The 27,940-nt window shown below is 52.5% G+C and overlaps 2 protein-coding genes across 3 annotated transcripts; one reads left to right on the forward strand and one right to left on the reverse strand.

Annotated features, from left to right (window-relative positions):
• Positions 1 to 1,959: 1,959 nt before the first annotated feature.
• SLC5A2 (solute carrier family 5 member 2) lies at positions 1,960 to 9,620 on the forward strand. 2 transcript variants are annotated; one of them, XM_033218254.1, is made up of 13 exons: positions 1,960 to 2,123; positions 3,515 to 3,586; positions 3,662 to 3,766; positions 4,557 to 4,721; positions 4,999 to 5,104; positions 6,152 to 6,232; positions 6,362 to 6,591; positions 6,872 to 7,007; positions 7,223 to 7,330; positions 7,462 to 7,612; positions 7,720 to 7,888; positions 7,965 to 8,180; positions 8,957 to 9,620. In XM_033218254.1, exons 1-13 carry the CDS (start codon positions 1,977 to 1,979, stop codon positions 9,386 to 9,388), a joined length of 2,118 nt encoding a protein of 705 aa, XP_033074145.1. In that variant the 5' UTR covers positions 1,960 to 1,976; the 3' UTR covers positions 9,389 to 9,620. The 2 variants fall into 2 exon arrangements, with proteins under 2 accessions (XP_033074145.1, XP_033074146.1); XM_033218255.1 differs by having other exon boundaries at positions 7,532 to 7,612.
• RUSF1 (RUS family member 1) lies at positions 8,330 to 27,886 on the reverse strand. Its single transcript, XM_033218256.1, has 13 exons — positions 27,523 to 27,886; positions 27,216 to 27,330; positions 19,476 to 19,521; positions 18,331 to 18,363; positions 18,140 to 18,245; positions 15,711 to 15,812; positions 12,737 to 12,807; positions 12,474 to 12,658; positions 12,338 to 12,395; positions 11,837 to 11,907; positions 11,054 to 11,197; positions 10,866 to 10,943; positions 8,330 to 9,785 (listed from the first exon to the last, which is right to left on the reverse strand). The coding sequence occupies exons 1-13, from the start codon at positions 27,820 to 27,822 to the stop codon at positions 9,688 to 9,690; spliced, it is 1,407 nt and encodes a 468-aa protein (XP_033074147.1). The 5' UTR covers positions 27,823 to 27,886; the 3' UTR covers positions 8,330 to 9,687.
• Positions 27,887 to 27,940: the final 54 nt, after the last annotated feature.

Consider the following 27,940-nt stretch of genomic DNA (forward strand, 5'->3'; position numbering starts at 1 on the left):
CTATGGTGCGTTCTTCACAGTGTCTCAGAGTGTCCTTTTTGGGATCAGGCTCCAACTGCTCTTGGTGGTAACCTGATAAATGACACACCCTTGCGCCAGATGCGGTGGCTCACACCTGTCTGTAATCACCAGCACTTTGGGAGGCTGAGGCAGTTTGGCTCAGGATTTTGAGACCAGCCTGGGCAACACAGTGAAACCCCATCTGTATAAAAAATACAAAAATTAGCCGAGTGTTGTGGCGTGCCTGTAGTTCCAGCTATTTGGGAAACAGGTGGGAGGATCCCTTGAGCCCAGGAGGTCGAGGCTGCAGTGAGCTGTGATCACACCACTGTACTCTAGCCTTGGTGACAGAGCGAGACCCTGTCTCAAAACAAAGAAACACATGCTTTATTAGCTTTTCTCCTTGTTTCATGTCTCTTCCCTACTCCTTCACAGTCAGTACTGGAACCATCTCCTCAGGAAAGTCGTTGCACACAAATTCTCATCTCAGGGTCTCCTTTTGGAGGAACCCAAACTAAGGTACTCCTTCGTCCAAACTCTGTCATATTACACTGAAAGCATTTTTCTCTGTTCCCCATCTCCGGGATGACCATCGCTGCCATAGTCAGGCAGGACTTCCCTTCAACTGTCTCCTAACATCCAAGTCTGGTCAATTCTTCCAGAAAGGTAGACATACAGATATTAACCAGCCTATCCATTCTTGAATCCAGTCCTGTGCTGAGCAATGAGACTCCAGGGATAAATCAGATCAGTCCGGCTCTTTTCAATTTTTATTTATGTATTTATTTATTATTTATTTTCTGAGACCAAGTCTCGCTCAGTCGACCAGGCTGGAGTGCAGTGGTGCGATCTTGGCTCACTGCGAACCCTGCCTCCCGGGTTCATGCCATTCTCCTGCCTCAGCCTCCCGAGTAGCTGGGACTACAGGCACCCGCCACCACATCCGGCTAATTTTTTTTGTATTTTTAGTAGAGACAGGGTTTCACCATGTGAGCCAGGATGGTCTCGATCTCCTGACCTCGTGATCCACCTGCCTCGGCCTCCCAAAGTGCTGGGATTACAGGCGTGAGCCACCACGCCTGGCCTATTTATTTATTTTTTAAGAGACGAGGTCTCACTCTGCTGCCCAGGCTAGTTTCAAACTCCTGAGCTCAAGTGATCCTCCCCCTGCAGCCTCCCAAAATGCTAGCATTACAGGCATGAGTCCCCACACCCAGCCAATCCTGCTCTTGAGGAGGCTCTAGTTTATTGGGAAGACAGACCTGGACCCAGGCAAGGGCCACATAGTGTGCTCAGAACTGCATCAGAAATGTCAGAGAAGTCTTTCTTGAAGAGGCAACATAGGCTGGGTACTGAAAGCTGAATAGGAGTTGGCCATTTGGGAGACAGGGAACCGCTCTAAACAGAAGACACAGTTTGTGCAAGGATTTGGTGGAGATAAAAATATCTGGGCAAAAAAAGCAAAAAGCAAAAATCTGGGCTGGGTAGGTTAAGGGAGTGGAAAAGGATTTCTGATTTCCTCTAGATTTGGTTTGGAGAAGCAGGGGGAAGGATAAGCGGGAAATGGGGCACGGCTGGGGTTGGAAATCAGGCTGAAGAGCTTGTACTAAGAGCCATGGAGGGTTCCTGAGGAGGGTGAGTGGCCCTGTCAGACTTGGGTTTGAAAATGATTCCTCTGGATTAGTTAAATCCAGAGGTGCTGGCTTAGCTAAGAAGGAATAAATGCATTTTTAGGGAGTAAAAGAGGTGATTTTGAGCCTGGGGCACAGGGGAGAGGGCAGAGGCTGCAGCCCAGGAAGGAGTGCTCTTGAACTTGGAAGGGTCCAGCTCCCCAGGACCAGCCTTCAGCCTTGATATGACCTGATTCAGCTAAATAAAGCTGGGGAGCGGGAACGAGACCTGGGGGACTTGTCGGCTCAGTGCCCCTGAGGTAACCATTAATCCTTCCCTGGGGGAATCCAGGGACTGGTCCCTGGATGGGGCAGATCCTGGGGAGAATGGAGGAGCACACAGAGGCAGGCTCAGCACCAGAGCTGGGGGCCCAGAGGGCCCTGATCGACAATCCTGCTGACATTCTAGTCATTGCTGCATATTTCCTGCTGGTCATTGGCGTTGGCTTGTGGGTAAGAAGTGGGGGTGGGGTGCTGCTGGGGGCTGCTGGCTTTGGGGCCTGGGAGAAAAGTCTCAGGGGGCCAAGGGTGGGAGAATGATGCTTGGATCTTTGAAGGAGAAACTTAGGCCTGGGGGCAAACAGGTCTTTGGAGGGCCTCAGGAAGGCCCAGCCAACATTCCTTCCTTGTCTTCCCACCTTGGGAGTGTGCTAGCTGAAGGGGTCCATGGATTTTTATCAGGGTTGACATTCTAAATGGCGTCTCATTCCCCTGGCCACATTATGGCTGACCAGCAGAAAATATCCAAGGCCCCCAGGAAGGTCAAGCCAAATCCATGCACGATAAATCCTGGGGAGTTGAGACGGGACTAGTGGCTCACGCCTGTAATCCCAGCACTTTGGGAGGCCAAGGCAGGGGGATCACTGAGGCCAGGAGTTTGAGACCACACTGGCCAACATGGTGAAACCACATCTCTGTTTTATTTTAAAAATTTATTTAAAAAGTATTTATTTTTAAATAGAGAGGGGTCTCACTCTGTTGCCCAGGCTGGTCTCGAACTCTTAGGCTCAAGCAATCCTCCTGTCTCTGCCTCCCAAAGTGCTGGGATTACAGGTGTGAGCCACTGTGCCTGGATGAGACCTTGTTTCTTAAAAAAAAAAAGGAAAAAAAAAAAAAGAAAGAAAGAAAGGAAAAATTAGCCAGGCATGCTGGTGTGTGTGCCTGTAGTCACAACTACTCGGAGGCCAAGGTGGGAAGATTGCTTGAGCCCACGAGTTCAAGGCTGCAGTGAGCTATGATCATGTCACTGCACTCCAGCCTAGGAGACAGAGCAAGACCTTATCTCTAAAAACAGATGTGGGGCTGGGTACGATGGTTCATGCCTGTAATCTCAGTACTTTGGGAGGCCAAGGCAGGTGAATTGCTTGAAGCCAGGAGTTCAAGACCAGCCTGGCCAACTTGGTGAAACCCTGTCTCCACTAAAATATATAAAAATAAATAAATAAATACAAATAGCTGGGTGTAGTGGCATGTGTCTATAATCCCAGCTACTTCGGAGGCTGAGGATGAGAATTGCTTGAACCTGGAAGGTGGAGATTGCAGTGAGCCGAAATCATGCCCCTGCACTCCAGCCTGGGCAACAAGAGCAAGACTCTGTCTCAAAAAATGAAGGAAAAGAAAAGGAAGAAAAAGAAAAAATATGTGAAAAGACTTGGGGAATTGGACACTGGGATTAGAGCCTGGGTTGCCCTGAGTGGGAGGAGTTGGGGGTGGCAGTGCAAATGATCAGGGAAACTAGGCTTGTTAATCTTCAGCCAGAAACAAGGCTGAGGAATGTATTGAGGACGCTAATGAAGTCCAAGGCTGTGCCCCAAACCCAGGTCTCCCCCGCCTCTGTCTCCCAGTCCATGTGCAGAACCAACAGAGGCACTGTGGGCGGCTACTTCCTGGCAGGACGCAGCATGGTGTGGTGGCCGGTGAGACGGGCTGGACTGGGAATGGGAGGGGGCCTGGAGAAGCAGCCCTGCTCACTCCCTCCTCTGGCCACCCAGGTTGGGGCATCGCTCTTCGCCAGCAACATCGGCAGTGGCCACTTTGTGGGCCTGGCAGGGACTGGCGCTGCAAGTGGCTTGGCTGTGGCTGGATTCGAATGGAATGTGAGGCCCTTTTTTTTCCAATAACCCCACCCCCAGTGAGAACATCTGGAAGGGTCACACCTTGGGGAAACTCCAGGAAAGGGGGAATGAGACTGGCAGTGGGACTGAGGTTGGGCTGGGAGTGGAGGTCACACATCTAGCCAGGAAGTAGAGGGGTGCAGGGGTGACCACTGTTGGTCCTGCTTCTGACTTGCCATGTGAGCCAGCCTGGACCAGCCACTGCCTCTAGGAGCTTCCATGTATTCCTCTCTGAGTGGGGTGAGCAGCCTCAAAGCCAGGGAAGCACCTGCTCAGATGTGCTCTGAAGCTGTGGTCTGTGAGGAACTTGGGGCCAAGTGAAAGCCGTCTGTAGAAGTGAGGAGCAGATACAAAGCTCTGGGACTGAGGCTTCTGTTGGAGGGGAGATCAGGCTTTGAGCTCAGGGCTTCCTGGAGGAGGAGACCACTGAGCTGAGCCTTGAGGGACACAAGGTTTGGGTGGCTTTGGCTCGGGTCAGTCTGAGGGGTCTATGCTGGGGTTCATATCTAGATGAACATAGGTACAACATTGGGAGAAACGGGCCAGGAGTGATAACCTGGGTAGACAAGGAGGGCTCCAGTTAAGAACCCAGGAGGGTATCAGCTCTGTTCTTTGGTGCCCGGGGCCCCGGGGCCATCGCCTGCAGTTGTCCTCTGGGCCCCAGATGTGGCCCTTTCCAGGGTCACTCGCTTGGAGTAGCACCTTCACGAAGAGGTCAGATCCTCAGGGATGAGGGCAAAGCCACCCTCAGCAGCAGTACTGCCCCCGGCAGGCGCTCTTCGTGGTGCTGCTACTGGGCTGGCTCTTTGCACCCGTGTACCTGACGGCGGGGGTCATCACCATGCCACAGTACCTGCGCAAGCGCTTCGGCGGCCGCCGCATCCGCCTCTACCTGTCTGTGCTCTCCCTTTTCCTGTATATCTTCACCAAGATCTCGGTGAGCGCGTGTGGCGGATGCGATGGGGCCCTAGAAGGGCAGAGTCATGAGTGGGGTCTCTAGAGAACTCTGGAGGGCGTGGGACCTAGGAGAAACCACTGTGAGGGTTATGATGATGGAGGCAGAACCTGCAAGGAATGTCTCCAGGGCACCAGCCACAATGCTGGGACCTGGAAAAATGGAGGGAAGCTTTGAAGCTAGTAGGGCATGGTCTGGGCAGGAGGTGGGCCAGGGACACTGCCCTGGGTCCTGACCTGGCACTTGCTCCTCCCCAAAGGTGGACATGTTCTCCGGAGCTGTATTCATCCAGCAGGCTCTGGGCTGGAACATCTATGCCTCCGTCATCGCGCTTCTGGGCATCACCATGATTTACACGGTGACAGGTGCCAGCAGGGGCTTAGGAAAAAGAGTGGGCCTGGGACACTGCTGCCAGCTGTGGCCAGGGTTTAGGGAGTTGCCAGAGGAAAGCGAGCTGGAGAGGTTTGGAAGTGTGGTGTGGTCCAAGCAGGAGAAGGAACTAAATATTTGGAGAGCAAAGGCTTCCTCTCTTTCTACTGTCTCTTGGATTTTGACTGGAAGTTCAGAGAGAGAAAGCCATGCTGGGCTTGAGTGAGAACTGTGAGAAAAGGAAGATTTAGCAGCTCTTGCCTGCCTTGAACACCTGGGAGAGTGCACCTGACGAGTCTCCAAGATCTCTAGACAGACCCAGTATGGTTCAGAGGGACCTGGGGTGGGGCCTGAGGTCAGATGTGGACCAGAGTAGGCAGGGCTTGGTGCCAAGGCCTGCTTGAGGTGCCCCACCTTGAGAAGGAACAGAACTGAGTATTGGATCTTAGAGAATCACCCTCTCCTATGATGATGCAGAAAAAACTGGGGGTGGCTGGGAGCAGTGGCTCACGTCTGTAATCCCAGCACTTTGGGAGGCCGAGGCAGGCAGATCACGAGGTCAGGAGTTCAAGACCAGTCTGGTCAACATGGTGAAACCCCATTTCTACGAAAGATACAAAAAATTAGCTGGAGGTGGTGGCCCACACCTGTAATCCCAGCTACTGGGGAGGCTGAGGCAGGAGAATTGCTTGAGCTGGGGAGGTGGAGGTTGCAGTGAGCTAAAATTCGCCATTGCTCTCCAGCCTGGGCGACAGGGCAAGACTCGGTCTCAAAAACAAAAACAAACAAAACTGGGGCCTAGAGGGGGTTGCTAGTGGGGGTCCTGCAAGTGTGGCCTGGCCCTAAAACTAAGCCACACTCTGCCCACCAAGCCCTGCTTGTTGGTGCCTGCGTGCATGAGCCCCGAGAATGGGCCATCATTTTGAAATTTATTCTCCAGGAAGGGGAACTCTCTCAAATTCCCACAAAGATGCCTTATTGATAAGGCCAGCCTGTCTGTAACATAAACAGCTGGGCTGTCCCCTGACCCCGGCCTGTTGCAGGAGGGCTGGCCGCGCTGATGTACACGGACACGGTACAGACCTTCGTCATCCTGGGGGGCTCCTGCATCCTCATGGGTTACGGTAGGGGCTCGCCTACCAGGGAGGGGCGCGAAGGGCGTGATCGCGGAGCTCTCGGCCTGCGCGCGGGGCCGTCGCGCGACTCCGGTCTGAGGGTCCTAAGAAGGGTCCTCTGACGGCCTTGCCCGGCAGCCTTCCACGAGGTGGGCGGGTATTCGGGTCTCTTCGACAAATACCTGAGAGCCGCAACTTCGCTGACGGTGTCCGAGGATCCAGCCGTGGGAAACATCTCCACCTCCTGCTATCGACCCCGGCCCGACTCCTACCACCTGCTTCGGCACCCCGTGACCGGGGATCTGCCGTGGCCCGCGCTGCTCCTGGGACTCACGATCGTCTCGGGATGGTACTGGTGCAGCGACCAGGTGCGGGGACAGGGCTGCGCCTGCAGTGAGGCCCGGGCGGAGCCGAGACGGGTGGAGCCTGAGTCCCTACCTGCCTTTCCCACAACTGTCTAAGGCGCAGTCTGAGAGGCGAGAACCTCTCCAGGGTGATGCTAAACCAGACAGAAGGCTCCATCTGCTCCGAGCGTGCAGCTGAACTTGGGGCACTCACCAGCCAGAGGCGGGGCACATACTAGAGCCCGGGCGCTGGGCGGGGCCAAGGAGAGGCCCGCACGCGGGCAGCTGAACGCCCCTCCCGTAGGTCATTGTGCAGCGCTGCCTGGCCGGGAAGAGCCTGACCCACATCAAGGCGGGCTGCATCCTGTGCGGGTACCTGAAGCTGACGCCCATGTTCCTCATGGTCATGCCGGGAATGATCAGCCGCATTCTGTACCCGGGTAACGTCCGCGTCCCCGCCCCACCCCTTTCCTGTGCCAGCGACCGGGCACCCGTCTCCCAGTTTAGCCACCCTCCTAAGACTCGGGAGTTTGGGCGCGGAGTCCCGCCTCCCTCCGGGGATCGCACGCCTCCTCTGCTAGGATTCCCAGTCCCTACCTCCTGGGATTCCCAGACCAGGCCCCGCCCTAGCCGCGCGGTGGGCTTTCTCTGGCAGACGAGGTGGCGTGCGTGGTGCCCGAGGTGTGCAGGCGCGTGTGCGGCACGGAGGTGGGCTGCTCCAACATTGCCTACCCGCGGCTCGTCGTGAAGCTCATGCCCAACGGTGAGGGCGGTCCCTGGCCACAGGTGCAAGCTCGCTGCGGAGCCCGCTGCTGGGAGGGGTCGTCCCTCGCGCAGCTGCAGCCGCCCTTGACCCCCAGTGGCCCCAGCCTCACGGCTGCCGTCGGCCCGCAGGTCTGCGCGGACTCATGCTGGCGGTCATGCTGGCCGCGCTCATGTCCTCGCTGGCCTCCATCTTCAACAGCAGCAGCACACTCTTCACCATGGACATCTATACGCGCCTGCGGCCCAGCGCCGGCGACCGCGAGCTGCTGCTGGTGGGACGGTGCGGCCTGGGTGCCCCTCCTCCCTAAAGGCTCAGCCGGGGCGGGGGCTTGCGCACGCGCAGGGGAGTCCAGGGTCCGGGGTTTTATCCGACGGCCTCCGCCGCAGGCTCTGGGTGGTGTTCATCGTGGTAGTGTCGGTGGCGTGGCTTCCCGTGGTGCAGGCGGCGCAGGGCGGGCAGCTCTTCGATTACATCCAGGCCGTCTCCAGCTACCTGGCACCGCCCGTGTCCGCCGTCTTCGTGCTGGCACTCTTCGTGCCGCGCGTTAATGAGCAGGTGAGCGGCATGCGCGCATGGCGACAGCAGGGCTGGGTTTGCACATGCTGAGCAGGTTGACCTGTTTCCTTCGCAGGGCGCCTTCTGGGGACTCATCGGGGGCCTCCTGATGGGCCTGGCACGCCTGATTCCCGAGTTCTCCTTCGGCTCGGGCAGCTGTGTGCAGCCCTCAGCGTGCCCGGCTTTCCTCTGCGGCGTGCACTACCTCTACTTCGCCATCGTGCTGTTTCTCTGCTCCGGCCTCCTCACCCTCCTGGTCTCGCTGTGCACCGCGCCCATTCCCCGCAAGCACGTGAGTGGCCGGGTGCCTCAAGCAAGCACTGTGGGACACAGCAACCACTTACACCTGCTCTCTGCTTCCTGGAGTGCAGTGGGGAGGACCTGAATTTCTAGACTGAGGATGGGAGCGGGCTGGGGGTCCAGCCGCAGTTGCAATTGCACAGCAAGCATTTTTATTTAAATACATTTATTTGAATCGGCCTGGGGGAGGCTTGATGTTGATGGGTTGGTGATTAAAGCCTCTCAGAGCCAATCCTTGGCATGGCCTTTGGGACTCAAAACACAGGATCTGACTGGTGGGGCACAATACCATCTTGAACGCTCACAAAAAGTTTTGGTTTTGTTGCTGAAGGGCAGGTGGCTCCAGGCAGGGCTGATGGTGGCAGGGTGGGGTGAGGACAGGACAAGAGATCCGGGTGTGGAAGGATGACAGGGATTCCGCAGCAGCAGGAGGGAAGGGTGGGAGCACACAGGCACAGAACACTATGAGCAGGACTGCCAGGCCAGGGTCGCAAGCGCTACCATCTGGGTGTAGACAGGGGACCTGAGCTGATGAAGCTGGGGGAGCAGGGCCAACAGCTGTAAACACAAGCTCAGGGGCTCGGAGTTTATCCTGAGAGCACAGGGCTGCCATGTAGGGTGGAGTTGGCATGAGTTGAGCCTGGGCTGGCTGTGTGAACTCAAGAGGTGGGTAGGGCAGGCAGTGACGAGCTGGTGTGCAAGAGACTTCAGGGTTGGGCATGGGGGGACAGAAAACTCCCATCTAGTCCGTGCTCCCACCCTCCCCAGCTCCACCGCCTGGTCTTCAGTCTCCGGCACAGCAAGGAGGAACGGGAGGACCTGGATGCTGATGAACAGGAAGGATCCTCACTCCCTGTACAGAATGGGTGCCCAGAGCGTGCCATGGAGATGCACGGTAGGGCACCATGCCAGCAGGTGGGGTTAGGAGAGCTGAGTTCCCACAAACTAACTGCAGGGCCTCAATTTCCCTCAGAGCCCCAAGCCCCGGCACCAAGCTTCTTCCACCAGTGCCTGCTCTGGTTTTGTGGAATGAGCAGGGGTGGGGTGGGCAGTCCTCTGCCCCTTACCCAGGAGGAGGCAGTGGCAGCAACCAGGCGGCTGGAGGACATCAGTGAGGACCCGAGCTGGGCCCGTGTGGTCAACCTCAATGCTCTGCTCATGATGGCGGTGGCCGTGTTCCTCTGGGGCTTCTATGCCTAAGACCAACTGTGTTGGACACCATAAGCCACAGCCTCACAGGAAGTGGTGGTGAGGAGCCTGCGGTGCTCTCCAGAAAAGGGGAAGGGGCAGTGGGGTGAGAAGGTCCTGGCTCTCCTTCTCCCAGCCTTCCTCTGCCTGGGGCCCACTGCATCTAATTGGCAGTCACTTCCCATGAGGGCCTGGCCCACCAGCTGCAGTTGCCCTAAGGAAAAATAAAGCTGCCTTTCCCCTGTCCTGCTGTGGCCAAAGTGTCCTTGCTCCAGGTTCCTGTCCTGGGCTTGGGCCTCTGTCTGGGCTGCTCACAAGACTTTCTTTTCGGGAGACAGAAGCCATGTAGCTCTCCACTCGTCCACCTCTAGCTGGTGCTTCTCGGTCTTCCAGCCAGCATCCTGCAGTCCTGGGGAGAGATCATGGGGTGCTGCCGGGAATGCTGGGGACAAGGGTAAGGAGAGACACAGGCTGGGTGCAGGCTTTGTGCACTAATGGGGCTCCCACTGCCTCTGCTGGGTGAGTCTGGCATAAAATGAGGCTGAAACCACACCTGGCTGCAGGAAAAATTCATTGAAATGGCACACAGAAGAGCGCTGGGATGGCACAGGCGCCAGACAAAACGTCCTCATCAATGTGAAGGCCTCCCCACTCCATCCTCCCATTTCCTACATGCCAAATAGGATTACGCAGACTATCCACGCGGATACCACCTCAGAGATCATTCTAAGCTCTCCATCCTATAGACAGGGAAACAGTGCTAAACTTAGGACTGCAGGGAGAACCCATCTTTTTTTTTTTTTTTTTGAGATGGGGGTCTCTGTCACGCAGGCTGGAGTACAGTGGCACAATCTGGGCTCACTGCAACCTCTGCCTCCTAGGCTCAAGTGATCCTCCCATTTCAGCCTCCTGACAGTCCCACAGGCGTGCATCACCACGCACAGCTAATTTTGTTTTATATTTTTGGTAGAGACAGGGTTTCACCATGTTGCCCAGGCTGGCCTCGAACTCCTGAGCTCAAGTATCTGCCTGCTTTGGCCTCCCAAAGTGCTGGAATTACAGGTGTGAGCCACTGTGCCTGGCAGTCTTTTTTTTTTTTTTTTTTTTTTTTTTTTTTTGAGAGAGAGAGAGGGTCTTGCTCTGTCACCCAGGCTGGTACAATCATGGCTCACTGTAGCCTCGACCTCTCCCAGGTCAGGTAATCCTCTCATCTCAGCCTCCTGAGTAGCTGCAACCACAAGTGCAGAATCACACCTAATTTTTGTATTTTTTTGTGGAGACAAGTTTTCACCATGTTGCCCAGGCAGGGTGTCAAGCAATCTGCCCACCTAGGCCTCCCACGGCGCTAGAATTATAGGTGTGAGCCTCTGCATCAGGACCAAGAACCCAAGTCTTTCACCTTTCAGATGGAAGGGTGGGAGTGGGGGAAGTTGGGGCCCCCAGGAACAAGGCTTCAGGGACCAAGCAGCCATGAGCTGAGGTATGTTACCTTTCAAGAACTTTGGGAACAGCATATCCAACACTTGGTGTGTCTCCTTGACGATGACCCAGCTCTCTTTCTTAGGACCTGGGTGCGGGGGTGCAGAACAAGAAGCTCTGTATCCTCCAGCAGGACAGAGTCTGTCCCCTCTCCTCCCTGCCCTGAGGCATCAGCAGTCTAGATTGTGAGGCACTTACCTGCCTGCATCTGGTTCCTCAGCTCCTCCAGCTCTGCTGGAAGGGGGCCATCTCCCTGCAGGGCCCCAAGCATCAGCCCATGTGTGGCGGCCCTTAGGACGGTCTTGGGGCCTGCCTTCTGGTTCAGAACTACCTGTACCTGGTCTGGAGGGACCCAGAGACAGACTGGTATCAGGGAATGGAAACCTCCCAAACCCCCTCAATCCCATCACCCTGCTTCCCCTGTCTGCCCTGAGACCTTGGCCTGGCATGGAAGGCCAGCACCTCACCCTTTCCTTTCCATCTCCTGTTGCTCGCCAATGTTTGGGCCAAACTGACCAATTTCCAAATACAACTTCACAGCAGCTCACTGGGCTGGGTCTATTTTGCATTTCTTTAATGGCTAGTGAGAATAAGCGCCTTTTCACACTCACCAGCAGACCAGCACACTCAAGGACTTGTTTACCCAAGAGGCAACCCAGGACGGGAGAGAAGGGTGGTTTTCCCAGGGACAGCAAAGGTCACAGCCTTACTAAGAGTGCTGCAATATATAAGATGCTTTGCAGTCACATTATCTGATCCTCATAAAAACACCGCAAGGAATAAGGCAGGTACTGTTAGCTCCGTTTTACAAAGGGGTGAAGTGAATTTCACTGGGGCATTGCAGCTGTAATTTGAATGGTCTAGAGCAACCCCCAGAACAGGCAGCCTCCAAACTGCCCAGAGCTGGGGTCCCTGGCTTGGAGGAATGAGAGGCTGACCCGGGAGGGTGCATCTTAGGCTGGGAGAACTAGGCACACTCACTTCGTGACTGGTCCCAGCAGAGGAGGTAGGGTTCTTCGTGCCCCTCAACCAGCTGTTGCAGCTCAAAGACACTGTGGGGGAGAGGAAAGTGCAGTGGGGGTGGAGGACAGCAAAGGCAGGCATGCCCAACCAGCCACTGAACAGCCACCCATGGTGAACTGAAATGATCCAGGCTTCACTCAGGGCCCCTCACTTCCTCTCTCCCTCAGCCATTACCCACACACCCAAATCTATCCTTTCTTCCTATATCCAGTCATCCAAACTCCCCATCTGCCCATTCTTCCTTCACCCATCAAACACATCCCTTACATCTGCTTCAATGTTATACACCCTTTCCTTCCTCACATACCCACACTGCCCCCATGTCTGTCCAGCAGCAATGAAGAAACCAGGACAGAGAGGTGGGGCCTTGCTAGGGAGGCCAGTGTGTAACTGGAGTGCGGGGTGTGTGCGGGAGTGTGGGTGGCAGCGGTGATGAGTGGGAGAGGCCAGGCCACTCACCTGGAGACCAAGCGGTGTAGGGGGACTCCCAGGGATAGAGACGGAGCTGGCCAGAAACCTGTGGGAAGCTGGGGTCAGGACGCCTAGGCAGTGGGAGAGGCTGAGACACAGGACCCGAGACAAGGGGCAGAGTCACCTGTCCATAGCGGCTCCATGCGATTGGCTGCAGTGGGGTCGAGTACCTCTCCCCTCTGAAGGTAGTGCTTCAGGACCAGCCGGAGCCGGCCTTCGTTCAAGGTCTCCATGACCAGGGATCGGACCGCGCGGTAGTTGGCATAGATGTGGAGGGCAGTGAGGAAGAAGAAACATCCAAGGCTGAAGCTGGGGTGAGAGAGTGAGGTAGCCGAGGCAGGCAGAGGCCCAGCTGGGGCTCTCCTGCCCACCCTGCTCCCAGCTTACCCAGGGCAACCTGACACCAGAGGGAGCATCAGGAGGCTGACCAAGAGCCCTGCCAGGTTCACCAGTGTCTCCTGGAAAATGGCAGAGGGAGTAGGAGTTGGAGGGTGTCCCTCCAGGCCACTGAGTACCCTTGAGTGCCTTTCACCCCATCCTCCCTGCTCCACAACCTCCCAGGGCTCCCTACTGCAATGGGAGTAAATTTTTAGTTTTTGGTGGGTAAACTGTCATTTAAAAGATGCCAGCTCGAGGTGGCTCACACCTGTAGTACCAGCACTTTGGGAGGTTGAGGTGGGCAGATCACTTGAGTCCAGGAGCTTGAGACCAGCCTGGGCAACATAGTGGGACCCTATCTCTACAAAAAAATTAAACATTTGGTGGGGCATAGTGGCTTGTGCCTGTAATCCAAGCAATTTGGGAGGCCGAGGTGGGCAGATTCCCTGAGCTCAGGAGTTCAAGACCAGCCTGGGCAACATGGTGAGACCATGTCTCTACTAAAAATACAAAAAATTATCCGGGTATGGTGGTGTGTGCCTGTAGTCCCAGCTACTCAGGAGGCTGAACTGTTTGAGCCTGGCAGGTGGAGGTTGCAGTGAGCTGAGATCACACCACTTCACTCCAGCCTGGGCAACAGAGCAAGACTCTGTCTCCAAAAAAGAAAAAAACATTAAGCCATGATTGCACCACTGTACTCCAGCCTGGGAGACACAGTGATACCCTGTCTAAATACATATATGTGTATCAGTTGCTTCTTTGCCCAGGTAGGTGCCCTTGGAATACCCTACCCATGAACACGTCTTCATTGCCTTGCAAGTCACCAGAATAGACCCACACTCAGGCACTTACTAATGTGTACTTTTTTTTTTTTTTTAAAGAAATAGGGTCTCGCTCTGTCACCCAGGCTGGAGTGCAGTGGTACAATCTTAACTCATGACCACCTCAAACTCCTGAGCTCAAGTGATCCTACCACCACGCCTCCACTGATTATTACTGCATTTTTTGGTAAAGATGAGTCTTGCTATATTGCCCAGGCTGATCTTGAACTCCTGGGCTCAAGTGATCCCCACCTCAGCTTCCCAAAGTGCTGGGGTAACAGGCATGAGCTGGAATAACTTTTATTTACTGATTTTAAGTTGACTGCTCCCCTCCCACCAAGCTCCTTTGGCATGCAATAACTGGCAGATAAATTTGCAAAGGGGTCAAGGAACCACCCTGGAAGAAAAGGAACAAGATCCACACCTCTTCCCTTGTGTATCAATGTTATAAGAACACTCTGATGGCTGGATTGAGATCACCCTAGGGGACCCCAGGCTCCCTGCCCCCAACTCATCATGAGAGTGGAGTCTGGATTAGTGCCCCTGACAACTGGGCTCCCAGGTAGAGCTGGTCCTGGCATAGAGAGGACCTGAGACGGGAGAGCTCTTCTCACCCAGCCACCCCCGGGGGAAGGGCGTATGCTGTGGGAATAAAGGCTGTGGGTGTGGCAGGAAACTGGGGATCAGGAACCTTGGAAGCTCAGGAGCAGAGGGACCTCCTCTCTCCCAGGTGGGAAGAGTCATTTCCAGTGGCCACATCCAGTGACAGCAAAGCTGCATCGGCAGAAAGTTGGGGTCTGCTGTGGGACTGACACATTCCCAGGTTAGTCCTGGATATGTTCCTGACTCTGTGGACCAAGGAAGCCCTGGGGCCTTGGGAAAAATGGCTTGGGGTTAGGGTGAGGGCTGGGGGCCAGCGAGAGAACAGGCGAGGGACAGCAGGCATGGAGCCGGGAGTCGTGCGGTGAGGGGCCTGTGCTGTGCTTCCTTCTTGCTCCTTAACAGCCTGTGGACTTAGGTTCAGAAGAGACAATGGGTGGAATGAGCCTGAGCATCCTGGGAGAAGGGACTTCCCCAGGGGTTCCCAGGGAGATGGGACCTCTTCATACTTTATTTCCTCATCTGTACTAAGGCAACCATGAGCATTTACTGCACATGCCCACTGTGAGAATTTAAAGAGTTCCCGGAAATGAAATATTTGGCACATGGTTAGTGCTTAATAAATATTAGCTTGGGTTAAGATTATTGAGCCAAACAATGGAAGAGAAGGCCAGAAAGTAGGAATGCATAGAACAGCAGTTTCTAAATTGCTTCAGTGTCAAAGAAAACCATCTCACACTACTGGGACTTCCCTGGGCCTTAATTTCCTCATCTGTAAACCAGGGCTAAAGTAGTACCTACCTTGCAAGGTTGGTGTGAGAGTTTGTTTGTTTTTGAGACAGGGTCTTGCTCTGTCACCCGGGCTGGAGTGCACTGGGGTGAACATAGCTCACTGCAGCCTCCACCTCCTGGGCTTGAGGGTGGGACTACAGGTGTGCACCACCACACCTGGTTAGTGTTTCTTTTATATATTTTGTAGAGATGGGGTCTCGCTGGATTGCCCAGGCTGGTTTCAAACTCCTGGCCTCAAGTGATCCTCCCACCTCGGCCTCCCAAAGTGCTAGGATGACAGGCGAGAGAGTTAAGCCCTCAGCATGGGGTTTGTGGAGGTCTAATCCATGCAGAGTTCAGCCTTAGGGGTGTCCCTACCCCAACTCTAGGCTCCCTGGGGCAGGTAGGGGGGCTGGGCCAGCAGGCCTGCTAAACTGCTGAGTGGAGGCCCCAGCCAGTGACCCAGCAAACCCACGTGCTGGGTGCCTCTGACTTGCCAACTGCCTTGACATGTGGGGCCTCATGTGATCAGAACATCCAGCTTGCAAGGTGGGGTCTGGAGAGGGCAAGGCTGAGGGCTTGCTCTCAGCCACACAGGTGGCGGGCAGGGCCTGAGATCAGCTCAGACTTGCTGCCACCAGAGCCCAAACCCTACTCCTGCCTGGGTGTCTTGAGTCAGCAGGGAGCACCCACACTTCTTCCTATGTGCTCCTGGGCCCTCCAGGGCACTCAGGGGCTTCTCCCCACTTCCCCTCCCCACCCCACGCCCTCCCTCCAGCTCTGGTGCTCACCTGGCTGCTGTCCTTGGCTGACACGTCAGCCATGTTGTTCCTCCGAGCCTGGTGCACGGTCAGGGCAGCCCGAGTGGCCCCACCAGCAACACTCACGATACACTGGGTGGGGAGGGGAAGAGAGAAGGTTGGTGGAGACACATGTCCTGGTAACACAGGCACTCAGACCAGCTGGAGAAAACCTGGCCCTGGCCAAACTCTGAATGCTACTTCTTACCTTGATGCCCCCTAGGCTCAACTTCCCTGTCCTGTTCTAGGAAACTGGAGTCCCGCCTGCCACTACCACCTTGGGGACTGGCCTCACAGAAACTTAATTTCCTTCTCCAAGGTGGAGGCCCAAAGACCATTCTCATCCCAGAACTCCCAGCCCTCCAGCTCCTGCTTTGGCCACACCCTCCCCATTGCTGGCAGGAGGCTCAAGCTGGTTTCCAGCTTCATGCTTACATCTGCCTCCTGTAATTCCTCTACTCTCTTCCTGCCCCAGTGAAAGCTGTCAAAACCTACACTTATGGCCCTGACCTCCCAGGGCGCCCAGAACTCTCCCTCTGAGATTGCAGGATAAAGCTCATCAGGAGGGTCACTAGTCACCCACAATCATCCTGAGTTCATCAAAGCTCTTTTATTACTATTTTTATTTATCTTCAGTTTTTGAATACAGACAGAGTCTCCCTGTGTTGCCCAGGTGGGCCTGGAACTCCTGGGCTCAAGAGATCTTCCCATGCCGGCCTCCCAAAGTGCTGGGATTACAGGCATGAGTCACCACCCCAGGCTGAGGGCTCTTTTAGAGGCCAGACATAGACTTAGGTGCTGTGATACAAGTCAGACCCAGGCCCTGCCCTCATGGAGCGTATAGATCAACAGATAATAAATAAACAAGTTCATATGCAGACAGAGGAAACAGTCTGTTCCAAGGCCAGAGGAACGAGGGACAAAGTGAGGGCAGAATGGCTGACACGGACCTGACCACGCAGAGCCTGGCAAGCCTGGTGAAGGTCTTTCCCTAAGAGCAACAGGGCAGCAGAGTGACTGGATCACTTTCCTCTTTGAAAGGATCACTAGGCTGCTCTGAGAGGGGAGCGGCAGGGAGGCTACCTGGGAAGCAACAGTGCTCTCTCAGCAGTGACAGGTGGTGACAGGGAGACGGAGGAGAGAATGGATTAGACATTTTGAGGAGGGAAACATAATAGAACTGAAGGTTCAGCTGAAGGTGACAGGTAAGGGGAAGGGGGAAGAGGAGGAGGAGGTGGCAGTGGTGGTGGCGGTAGCATGGATGACAGCCAAACTGGCTTCTCTTGGTACAGCTGGACATGGAGGTGGTGGAGAGAGGAACTCTAGAGAGGGGTCTTCAGAGGGAAGCTCATGGCCCTGTTCCATTCCCTTGTTGGACAGATGAAGAGACTGAGGCCCCAAAGGCAGAATTGGAAGCAAAAGCCAGAGAGCACAACCCTCGGTCCATAGCTATAGCCGTGCTTTTCTCTGGGTTTTCCTACCCTGTTTAGGGGTGCTCATAGCATTTAGGCCTGCACCAGGGAAGCTAAATGTCCTCCACCACAAGGAACCGTTGTAACCCAAATGCCAGTGCTTATGGAGAAACATGGCCCTAATGTGATTTTAAGTTGATAGACGGGCCTTGGAATGGGTCTTCCATTTTTTTGAGTTTCTCCTCTGGGCCAGGTACTTAACTCTGACAGGATATGCTCTTTACTGAACCACGCCAGGCCTCAGTGTCCTCATTTGGATGAGACCAACCTGTAAAGGTTGTGCAGGCAACAGCCTGGCGTGGAGGAAGAGTGTACCTGCACCCCACGTGTCCCCCAGCTCACGGTGTGGTCTGTGCTCCATCTCCATCTTGCCTCCAGACCTTAAGCTGTGCTGTTTCTTTTGCCGGGAACACCCGCCCTGCACCTTAAACTCCATCTTCAGGACCCAGGCTCGGGGGGAGCTCTTCCTACACTCCCTGACCAGGCTGGAATCCCCGCCTCACTCTCTTGCAGGCCCCCACATTTCTCATTTGGAATACCTGTACCTATAATTCCACAAACACTGAAGCAATTATGTGTGGTTTCTTTCCAAAGCCAGGAGGCCACATTCTGTGCCAAACATGCAGCAGGCACTCCATAAATACTGTACTGAAAGAACCAAACGGAAGTCAAGGAAGCTGGTCCCAAATGTTGACGTTGGACAACCCCTTTCCACTTCTCAGCTCGGAGCTCCCTCCCCAGTCCTGTGGCTCTAGACATTGCCTTACACTTTCTGGGGCACTAGACGCTGTCTGGCTGGAGGAGGGTCAGAAAGGATGGTTGGGTTTGAGTAGAAACATCTGAACTTTCTTACTCTTCTCGAAGTGGCTTGAACACAGAGCCCAGGTAAACTCATATACACTACCAAGGCAGGTGTCTTGGGCAGATGGGTGCCCCACAGGTGGCTACCTTGGCCAGGTTGCTGGTGGAGACGGTCATAGTGAAACAGATTGGGTATACAGGAGCCATAATCTCAAGGAACATGGCTACATCATTGAGGATGTCTGCAAAAAGCCTGGGGAGGGATCAGAGATTAGAGGTCAGAGGTAGGACACTTTCATAATGGAAGACTCTCCTCCCTTATCCCCGCTCCTCCTCACCTCCACTGCTTGGCATTGCAGTCCAGTTTGCTCCTGTTGGGGAGGAGAGGTTGTTGTAATTTGGATTTAAGGAGAAACACATCCTATGGGCAGTGTGGGGAGTCCTGGACCACAGTAAAGTCTGAACAGCTCAGGAAAATCCACACCCCTAGACAGAGATCTGTCCCCACACCCGGTCACTGCTACCTAAAATGCCACCATTAGCTGGGAGGATCTTCAGTGACTGACTGATTGCCTAGTGTCTCCCGCTTATGAACTCATGGTTTACCAAGGAAAACCCTGATTGTCTTGTGGCTGCTCCCCAACCTCTGTCCATCCTTGGAGGGAGGCTCTTCCTGGGTTCCTCTGCCTCTTCCTATTCTTCTTCTTGCTTTAGAGTGAGGGTACCCAGCGAGTGTATTTTGGACTAGTAAACATCACACTGAGCGTGTAACCCTGCATGTTCCAGACAACTAGCCCTGATAGGGGATATGATTTCCCTGGATCACACGGACAGTGGGGGAAAAGGCTAAGAGAGCTGGGCTCCGACATCCAGGCCTAGGACCTCACCTGCCCTTTTCGTCAGACAGTGACTCCCTGCCCTGTGCACAAACACTTGAAAAGAACTTCTCTAGGGTCAGGAGGATACTGCGGCCCCAGCCCAACTCAGGATTTGCAGCATTAGGCCCAAGTCTCGGTGTGAGATCTCCTGGAGGGAATGGGAACATTCTTGGGAGGGGTATCAGACACACATAAGGAGATCCTGAACACACGGCCTGGTTGAGGGTTCTGCCCAGTGAACTGCCCAGTATCATGGAAAGAACAGGCTTCAGGTTCAAATCCCATCTCACTAGTTATAAGCTGTATGGTCTGGGCAAGTAACCTCCCTCATTCACATTTATGAAATGTACATATCCATTCCCATCCTACAGAGTTGCTGTAAGGATTAGAGACAACATACAGAGGCTCAGGGGGCACAGTTACAGCTGTTAATGGTGGCTAGTGTTTACTTAGCCCTATTATGTACGATGCCATGGGCATTAAGCACTTTGCATAGACCATCTCATGGAACCCTTACACACAAAATTAATGGCAATACTGTTACTATCATTACTACCACCACTAGGAAGAGTTGCCAGAGTTGCTGGCCAGGAAGACAAACTCACCCTTTCCACCAGGCAAAGACGATGCGGCCCAGCATGCCGGTTGAATCTGGGGAGAGAAGGCACAGGTAAGGAGCAAAGAAGAGGTGTGGGAGCTGTGGGGCCTGGCAGACCCTGGCACTGAATTGGTCAATTCACCCTGAGTCACTGCCCTTGGGAACTCAATCTGGTACTAGAAGTTGCGGACAGTCATAGCTGCATGACGGGGTCAGAAGTGCCTACACATAGCAGTTCCTCAACATGTCCCCTAGGAGACATGGACAAGAAACGTTCTTTGCAGAATTGTTCATAACAGCAAAAAACCTGGGAATAATGCAAATATTGACTGACAGAATACATACATTCTAGTATATTCACCCAGAGGCATTCATTCATAGATGAATACTACTATTAAACTCTTGCATGAAAATAACTCATGAAGACCACATACAGCACAGTTCGTAAAACTCTAAACTTAAAACTAAACAACATAGCACTTAGGAATATTTACTTATTTGGTAAAACTATTCAAAAAAGCAGGAAATCTTAAGTGGAAATTCAAATGTTATTGCTTACCTATTCTAGCTGTTAGGCTGGGCAGGTGGCTCCAGATGGTTATTACGGGATAAATAAATAACAGGATTTGGGCCGGGTATGGTGGCTCAGGCCTATAATCCCAGCACTTTGAGATTACAGGGGGTTTGGGCCCAGGGATCGCTTGAGGCCAGGAGTTCAAGACCAGCCTGGGCAACACAGCAAGACCCCCATCTCTACAAAAAGTGGGAAAGAAATTAGCCAGGCATGGTGGCATGCCTGTAGACCCAGCTACTTGGGAGGCCGAGGTGGAAGGATGGCTTGAACTCAGGATATCAATGCTGCAGTGAGCTATGATCATGTCACTGCACTCCAGCCTGGGTGACAGAGCAAGACCCAGTCTCAGGAAAAAAAAAAAAAAAAGATTTGAACTGCAGCTGGGGTTGCACGGCAGAGGGACAGGCCTCCTTAGGCTGGGCAGAGTAAGAGAAGTCTCTGGAATCAGTGGGACCTTCATTTGCACAACCAATGCTTTCTGGCTACCTAACTCTCTCTGCCAAGTACTTCATGACCACAGTGACCGAGATGATTCCACGATCAAAATCCAGCCAAAGAGCAGACAGCAATCAGTATAGAAAACACTGAGTTAGACCAGGGATCAGTAAACTGTTACTACTCCCTGGTTTTGGAAATAAAGTATTACTGGAATGCAGCCATGCCCATGTGTTTACTGATTGTCTATGGCTGTTTTTGCACGACAATGGCAGAACTGAGTTACTGCAACTAAGATTATAAAGCCTGCAAAGCATTAAGATCTGGCCCTTTACAGAAAAAATTTGTCAATTTGGACCATCCATTATACAGACAGTAGCACCCATTAGGCCTGGCAGGAATATTTTAGAACGAGACACCTGGGAGAGACTCATACAGTGGACATGGGAGAGGACAAACACCACGGGGAGAGGATTTGGACTTGTCTGAGCTTGAGGGCACTGACCCTGAGGTGGGGATGTAGGAGAAAGGACACTACGTTATGGGAATGAGGGCTGGGAGCTTCCACAAAACATAAATGCGATGACCTGGACCAGCCCTCCCATTCTCCACTGAGAGCAGATGCATTCTCCCCTTTCCAGAGCCTTCTTGGGCACTGAGTCATGCTTGCCCACCCTGGACTTGAGGGAAATCAGTAAGCGCTCTGGTGCACACCTGAAATACCTGTGCCTTTTCATCTTCACAATGATCCTGAGACCTTGGGAGGGATCATTCCCTTTCACTGAGACTCCCATCAGATTGATGAATAAAATTGGGGCATTTTACAAGAAAATATGGATTTCCAGCTTCTCTGGAAGAACCTGAAGACATGGCCACACTGGGGCTGCCCTCTCTCATGGCCACCATCAGCTGGGGCTATCTCACTGAAGGAAAGCATGAGTCCAAGCTATTGCCATCTGGCCTGCTTTGTTTCTCCATTTCTGTCCTGTCTGACCCTGGAAGTAATACCCAACAAGGTGGTTTTACAGGCCTCCCATCACTCACTTTAACCTCTTCCCTTCAAGTACATTATATTCTTGGCAAAATCATCATTGTGCCATTCAAGATTCTGGTACTGAATCAACTTAGTGACTGTGAACATGGCAGGATTACTTTTACCTGTTGAGAAGGAGTCCGTGGGGCAGACTCTATTTTTCTTTTCTTTGAGATGGAGTCTCGCTCTGTCGCCCAGGCTGAAGTGCAGTAGCGTGATCTTGGCTCACTGCAACCTCCATCTCCTGGGTTCAAGATCTTCTCCTGCCTCTGCCTCCTGTGTAGCTGGGATTACAGGCGCGCACCACCACACCCGGCTAATTTTTGTATTTTTAGTAGAGACGGGGTTTCACCATGTTGGCCAGGCCAGTCTCAAACTCCTGACCTCAGGTGATCTGCCTGCCTCCGCCTCCCAAAGTGTTTGGATTATAGGCATGAACCACTATGTCCAACCCAGACTCTATTTTTCTTCCCTTTGGCTACACACTTGTATCCACTCAGGTGTATGTCCTCCTTGGGTCACCTGACAGAAACGGAGCCTATGCTACCTTTCCATGGATCATCAGAGGCATTTGCAGGACAAATGATACATATACTCCCTATCATCTGAGTCAATACTGTCCACTAGAATAGAAAACTTAACTCCCACTTGCTTTTCTTCCCTCCTGATTTACAATTAGCCAAGCTGTAAGATCTAGAAACATCTGAGTCCTAGTAAGGAATGACCACAATTGTACTTGGCTCCACTTGAAAATCTTAGCTGGCAAAAGAGCGTGGTAGTTAAGAGCTGAACACAGGAATAAGTCCGCCTGGGTCAAAATCATGGCCCTGAGTGACCCTGGATAAGTTACATAACCACACAAAAAAATTTGTCTGTTTTTCCATCTAAAAAGTGAATAATGGCAGCTAACTAATATGGCTGCTGCAGAGATACATATAACGGTAAAAAATGTGCGGCTTAAGGTAGGTTGCCAAAATATTAGCAACAAGTTTTATTACTATTGCTACTCATGACAATTAGCATCATGTTCCACTGAGAGACATGTAACTGAAAATGATCACATCAAAAAATTCCAAGTAATTTTCTCATATGAAGCTCTGCACAGAAATTTCCCATGTCTGATGAAAATGGGCTTGTAAAATCCTAATTGAGAGCTTCTTTTACTATCGATAACAAGCCTTATTTATTTATTTTTTAGATGGAGTTTCGCTCTTGTTGCCCAGGCTGGAGTGCAATGACATGATCTTGGCTCACCACAACCTCCGCCTCCCAGGTTCAAGCGATTCTCCCACCTCAGCCTCCTGAGCAGCTGGGATTACAGGCGCGCACCACCACGCCCAGCTAATTTTGTATTTTTAGTAGAGACGGAGTTTCTCCATGTTGGTCAGGCTGGTCTCGAACTCCCGACCTCAGGTGATCCGCCTGCCTCGGCCTCCCAAAGTGCTGGGATCATAGGCATGAGCTACCGCACCCAGCCAATAACAAGAAGCCTTTCAAGTAGATTTTTCATCCTTTTTCTTTGAGACAGAGTCTCAATCTGTCGTCCAGGCTGGACTACAGGTGCCTACCACCACGCCAGGCCAATTTTTGTTTTTTGTTTGAGATGGGGTTAAACCACGTGGGCCGGGGTGGTGTCTAACTCCTGACCTCAAGCGATCCACCTGCCTTGGCCTCCTCAAGTACTGGGATTATAGGCGTGAGCCACCACACCTGCCCCCCGCCCTTTTTTTTTCATATCTTAAAATGATCTTAATTTTTCTTAATAACTTGTCTGAGTTAAAGGTTGAGCGTTCCTTTTTTGTTTCAGACAGGATACTGCTCTGTTGCCCAGGCTGGAGTGCAGTGGCACTATCTCGGTTCAATGCAACCTCCACCTCCCGGGTTCAAGTGATTTTCCTGCCTCTGCTTCCCGAGTAGCTGGGACTACAGGCATGTGCCACCATGCCCGGCTAATCTTTGTATTTTTAGTACTGATGGGGTTTTACCATATTGGTTAGGCTGGTCTTGAGGTCCTGACCTCAACTGATCCGTCCACCTTGGCCCCCCAATCCCAAAGTGCTGGGATTACAGGGATGAGCCGCCATGCCTGGCCAAGGTTAAGCATTCCTGATCAAAAAACCTAAAATCTGAAATGCTCCAAAATCCGCAGCTTTTGGGAGTGCAGACACGACGCCAACAGTAGAAACAGCCAATGGTGAAACAGCACAAACTGTTCTTGTAGGGAAAAGAGAGATCAGACTGTTACTGTGTCTGTGTAGAAAAGGAAGACATAAGAAACTCCATTTTGATCTGTAATAAGAAAATTGTTTTGCCTTGAGATGCTGTTAATCTGTAACTTTAGCCCCAACCCTGTGCTCACAAAAATGTGCTGTATGGAATCAAGATTTAAGGGATCTAGGGCTGTGCAGGATGTGCCTTGTTAACAATATGTTTACAGGCAGTATGCTTGGTAAAAGTCATCACCATTCTCCAGTCTCGATTAACCAGGGGCACAATGCACTGTGGAAAGCTGTAGGGACCTCTGCCCAAGAAAGCCTGGATATTGTCCAAGGTTTCCCCTGACTGAGACAATCTGAGATGTTGCCTCGTGGGAAGGGAAAGACTTGACTGTCCCCCAGCCCAACACCCCGTAAAGGGTCTGTGCTGAGGAGGATTAGTAAAAGAAAAAGGCCTCTTGCTGCTGAGATAAGAGGAAGGCCTCCGTCTCCTGCATGTCCCTGGAGACAAAATGTCTCGGTGTAAAACCCGATCGTACACTCGTTCGATTCTGAGATAGGAGAAAACCGCCCTGTGGCTGGAGGCAAGAGATGCTGGCGGCAATGCTGCTCTGCTACTCTTTGTTACACTGAGATGTTTGGGTGGAGAGAAGCATAAATCTGGCCTACGTGCACATCTGGGCACAGTACCCTCCCCTGAACTTATTTGTGACAGATTCCTTTGCTCACATTTTCCTGCTGACCTTCTCCCCACTATCAGCCTGTTCTCCTGCCGCATTCCCCTTGCCGAGATAGTGAAAATAGTAATCAATAAATACCGAGGGAACTCAGAGACCGGTGCCAGTGCAGGTCCTCCGCATGCTAAGTGCCGGTCCCCTGGGCCCACTGTTCTTTCTCTATACTTTGTCTCTGTGTCTTATTTCTTTTCTGTCTCTCGTCCTACCTGACAAGAAATACCCACAGGTGTGGAGGGGCTGGCCCCCTTCAGTTCTGAATCAAGGCAATCGTGGTAACAGTGACAATGAAGAGGACGTTGTTAACACTGCAGAAAAAGTGCCTATAGACAGTATGGTAAGGATGTGGGAGGGGATTATTGAGGCACTAGAGCAGCATACATTCGTAACAGAACAAGAAATCAGGCAGTTTATAGAATCCAAGAGAGACTTCTAAGATAGAAACCACAGTTAATGAGGCAAATGACTCTGGAAGAAACATTTTAAAAAGCCACCCAGCAGAACACTTCCTCATCCCTAGAAGACCCGCTTCCTGTCCTTCAACCGCTTCTGTTTCTTCTCACCTTAAAAAATAAAATATGGTGTCCAGTAACCTTTTCATCAAAACAGCTGAAGACTGACAGCCTGCCGTTTTTGTTGCTGCTGCTGTGGTTCAGAAGCTGATACAGGTGTTCTGGTGACCTGCTGTGCTGCTTAGTTACCCTGAACACACAATTTCTCACTGTATTAGTGGGGTATCATATTTTATACTGTTAAGTACTTATGTGTGAATAGGTATAAGAAAATGACTGCTTCTTGATAGCATATACATTCAGAGTCAGGAATGATGGGGATGTCAACCAACCAGATTGTCCACATGTGTGGCTGAGACACTGACATCTTTGCTTTCTGATGGATCAATGAACACAAACTTTGTTTCAATCACACTATTGAAAATATTGTATAAAACTGCCTTTAAGGTATGTGTATAAAGTATATATGAAACATAAACGAATTTCATGTTTAGACTTGAGTCTCATCCCCAACAAATCTCATTATATACATGAAAATATTCCAAAATCCAAAAAAAATCCTGAAATCCGAAACACTTCTGGTTGCAAGCATTTTGGATAAGGGATATTCAATCTGTATAGGCAACACGTTGGTAATATCACATGAAAACAGCAACTACTGACCCAAGCTCCAAATGCATTCCAAAAATACGGCCAATAAGCCAGGTGCAGTGGCTCATGCCTATAATCCCAGCACTTTGGGAAGTTGAGGTGAATGGATCACCCAAGGTCAGGAATTCGAGACCAGCCTGGCCAACGTGGTGAAACTCTGTACTAAAAATACAAAAAATTAGCGGGGCAGGGTGGCACACGCCTGTAATCCTAGCTACTTGCCAGGCTGAGGCAGGAGAATCGCTTGAACGATTCTCTGCAGTGAGCTGAGATTGTGCCACTGCACTTCTGCATTCCAGACAGTGAGACTACGAGTCTAAAAAAAAAATAGAGATGCGGGTCTCTCTCTGTTGCCCCGGCTGCCTCCGCCTCCCAAAGCGCTAGGATTAAAAGCGTTGTGAGCCACCGCGCCCGGCCCAGTTTTCTCAGTCTTAATGGTAAAGGTGTAAACAGGAGGCTCCTGTTTCTCAAAAAAAATCCAGAGAGGCTCACAAGGGATGTGGCCAGACTGATTCTACTAATGGAATGAGCTTTCCCTTAGAGCTGATGTATCAGGTTGGTGCAAATGTAACTGCAGATTTGCCATTACCTTTAATGGCAACGACGACAAAGAAATCCCGCAATTACTTTTGCACCAGCCTAATATCCCCTGGGAGCAGTAGTGAAAGACAAAGCGAGATGGGCGGATCACGAGGTCAGGAGATCGAGACCATCCTGGCTAACACGGTGAAACCCCATCTCTACTAAAAATACAAAAAAACAAGCCGGGCGAGGTGGCGGGCGCCTGTAGTCCCAGCTACTCAGGAGGCTGAGGCAGAAGAATGGCGTAAACCCGGGAGGCGGAGCTTGCAGTGAGCTGAGATCTGGCCACTGCACTCCAGTCCGGGCGACAGAGCGAGACTCCGCCTCAAAAAAAAAATAAAATAAAATAAAAAAAATAAAATAAAAAATAAAAATAAGACAAAGGACAGTGGCAAAAGCCATGGGGCCTCCTCCTGTAGAACATGTAACAATTTCCCTTTTCTGTTCTATTTCCCTCTCTGGGTGGCATGGTACCAAATTGTATCTTTTTTTTCTTTCCTTAAACAATTTTTTAAAAGCTGTACACACTCAGCAGATAGTCACTCTATTATTTACAGCATCATCTGGTATCCCAGAGCATACACAATACCTTCCATTCTTTCCAGGCTCTCCTCCCTTTTACTCAGGACCAATTATATCTTTTATTTTCTGCAGCTCACCAACTTCCCCTATCCTGGGCAGCGGGCAGTTTTATTTAATCAATCGCATTCTCATGCAATCTTCCACAAAGAGAATAGGGATAAAGGGGAAGGGACGGGATTTGGGATCCAGATGATTTAGACTCAGAAGTCTGTGTGGGGAATGGAGTGCGGCTGCCAAGCTGGTGAGTGGGATGAGGGTCTTCCAGATGTCGGCAGTAAGACTTGGTTACAAAGCACCGCTCTAATCAATGGGGAGACCTGCCTGAATTCTACCTAATGGGGCATGAGTCCATACATATATACACATAAGAGCCCAGTGAAGGCAGGGCTGAGAGCAGCAATACGTGAGGCTCCGGGGGTGCAGCTTACCTTTCACGAGCCAGGTGGCCGTGGCAGCTGAAACAGTGGCTTTTGCGTTCCCCACCCCTATGCCCAGCAAGACTGCCTGGGTGGCCAGGGATCCGGAGAGGCTGGAAGCAAAGGCCTGGAGAAGAAAACAAGTAGGGTGAGAAGCGGGCGCAGGACTGTGGCGGTCTAAGTGCCGTCATCTGTTCTTGTTCTTGTTGTACGGGGCATGTCAGATCCCCCCGCTCGGCTCCGGGCCTCAGTCACCCGTCCATAACTGGGGAGGGATGGGTGGCCTGCACTGTCCCCTGCCCCAGACGACAGAGCTGACCTGCACGGAATCCCACAGTTGGTAGGGCAAATAGTCCGGGCTGACGCTATCAGGGAAGCCCTGCGGCAGGAACACGGCCTGGAGCCCGGAGAGGGGTGGTGAGGAGGCCCTGGGAGCCCCCACTTCGCCCGCATCTCGTCCTTCGGGTTTGACCGTGAAGGCCCTGGAGAGCCCCCACCAGCGCCAGCCCCCGACCTCCCACTGCAGGCTCCCGTCCGCGGCGGCGCGGCAGCCCAGTGCCTCCCCGGACCCGAACTGCTCGGAACACAGTTCGGTTTCCAGGCCCGCGTCGTCAGCCATGCCGAGCTTCTGGCTCCCAGCCCCTCTCCCGCCGCACGGTGGACGTGGCCGGCGGCACTTCCGGCTGGGCTACGGCGGCTGCGGAGGGACATCATTCACGAACGGGCGCCAGCCCCGG

The sequence above is a fragment of the Trachypithecus francoisi genome, unplaced genomic scaffold (genome assembly GCF_009764315.1).
Source record: "Trachypithecus francoisi isolate TF-2019V2 unplaced genomic scaffold, Tfra_2.0 Lachesis_group10, whole genome shotgun sequence".
Lineage (NCBI taxonomy): Eukaryota > Metazoa > Chordata > Mammalia > Primates > Cercopithecidae > Trachypithecus > Trachypithecus francoisi.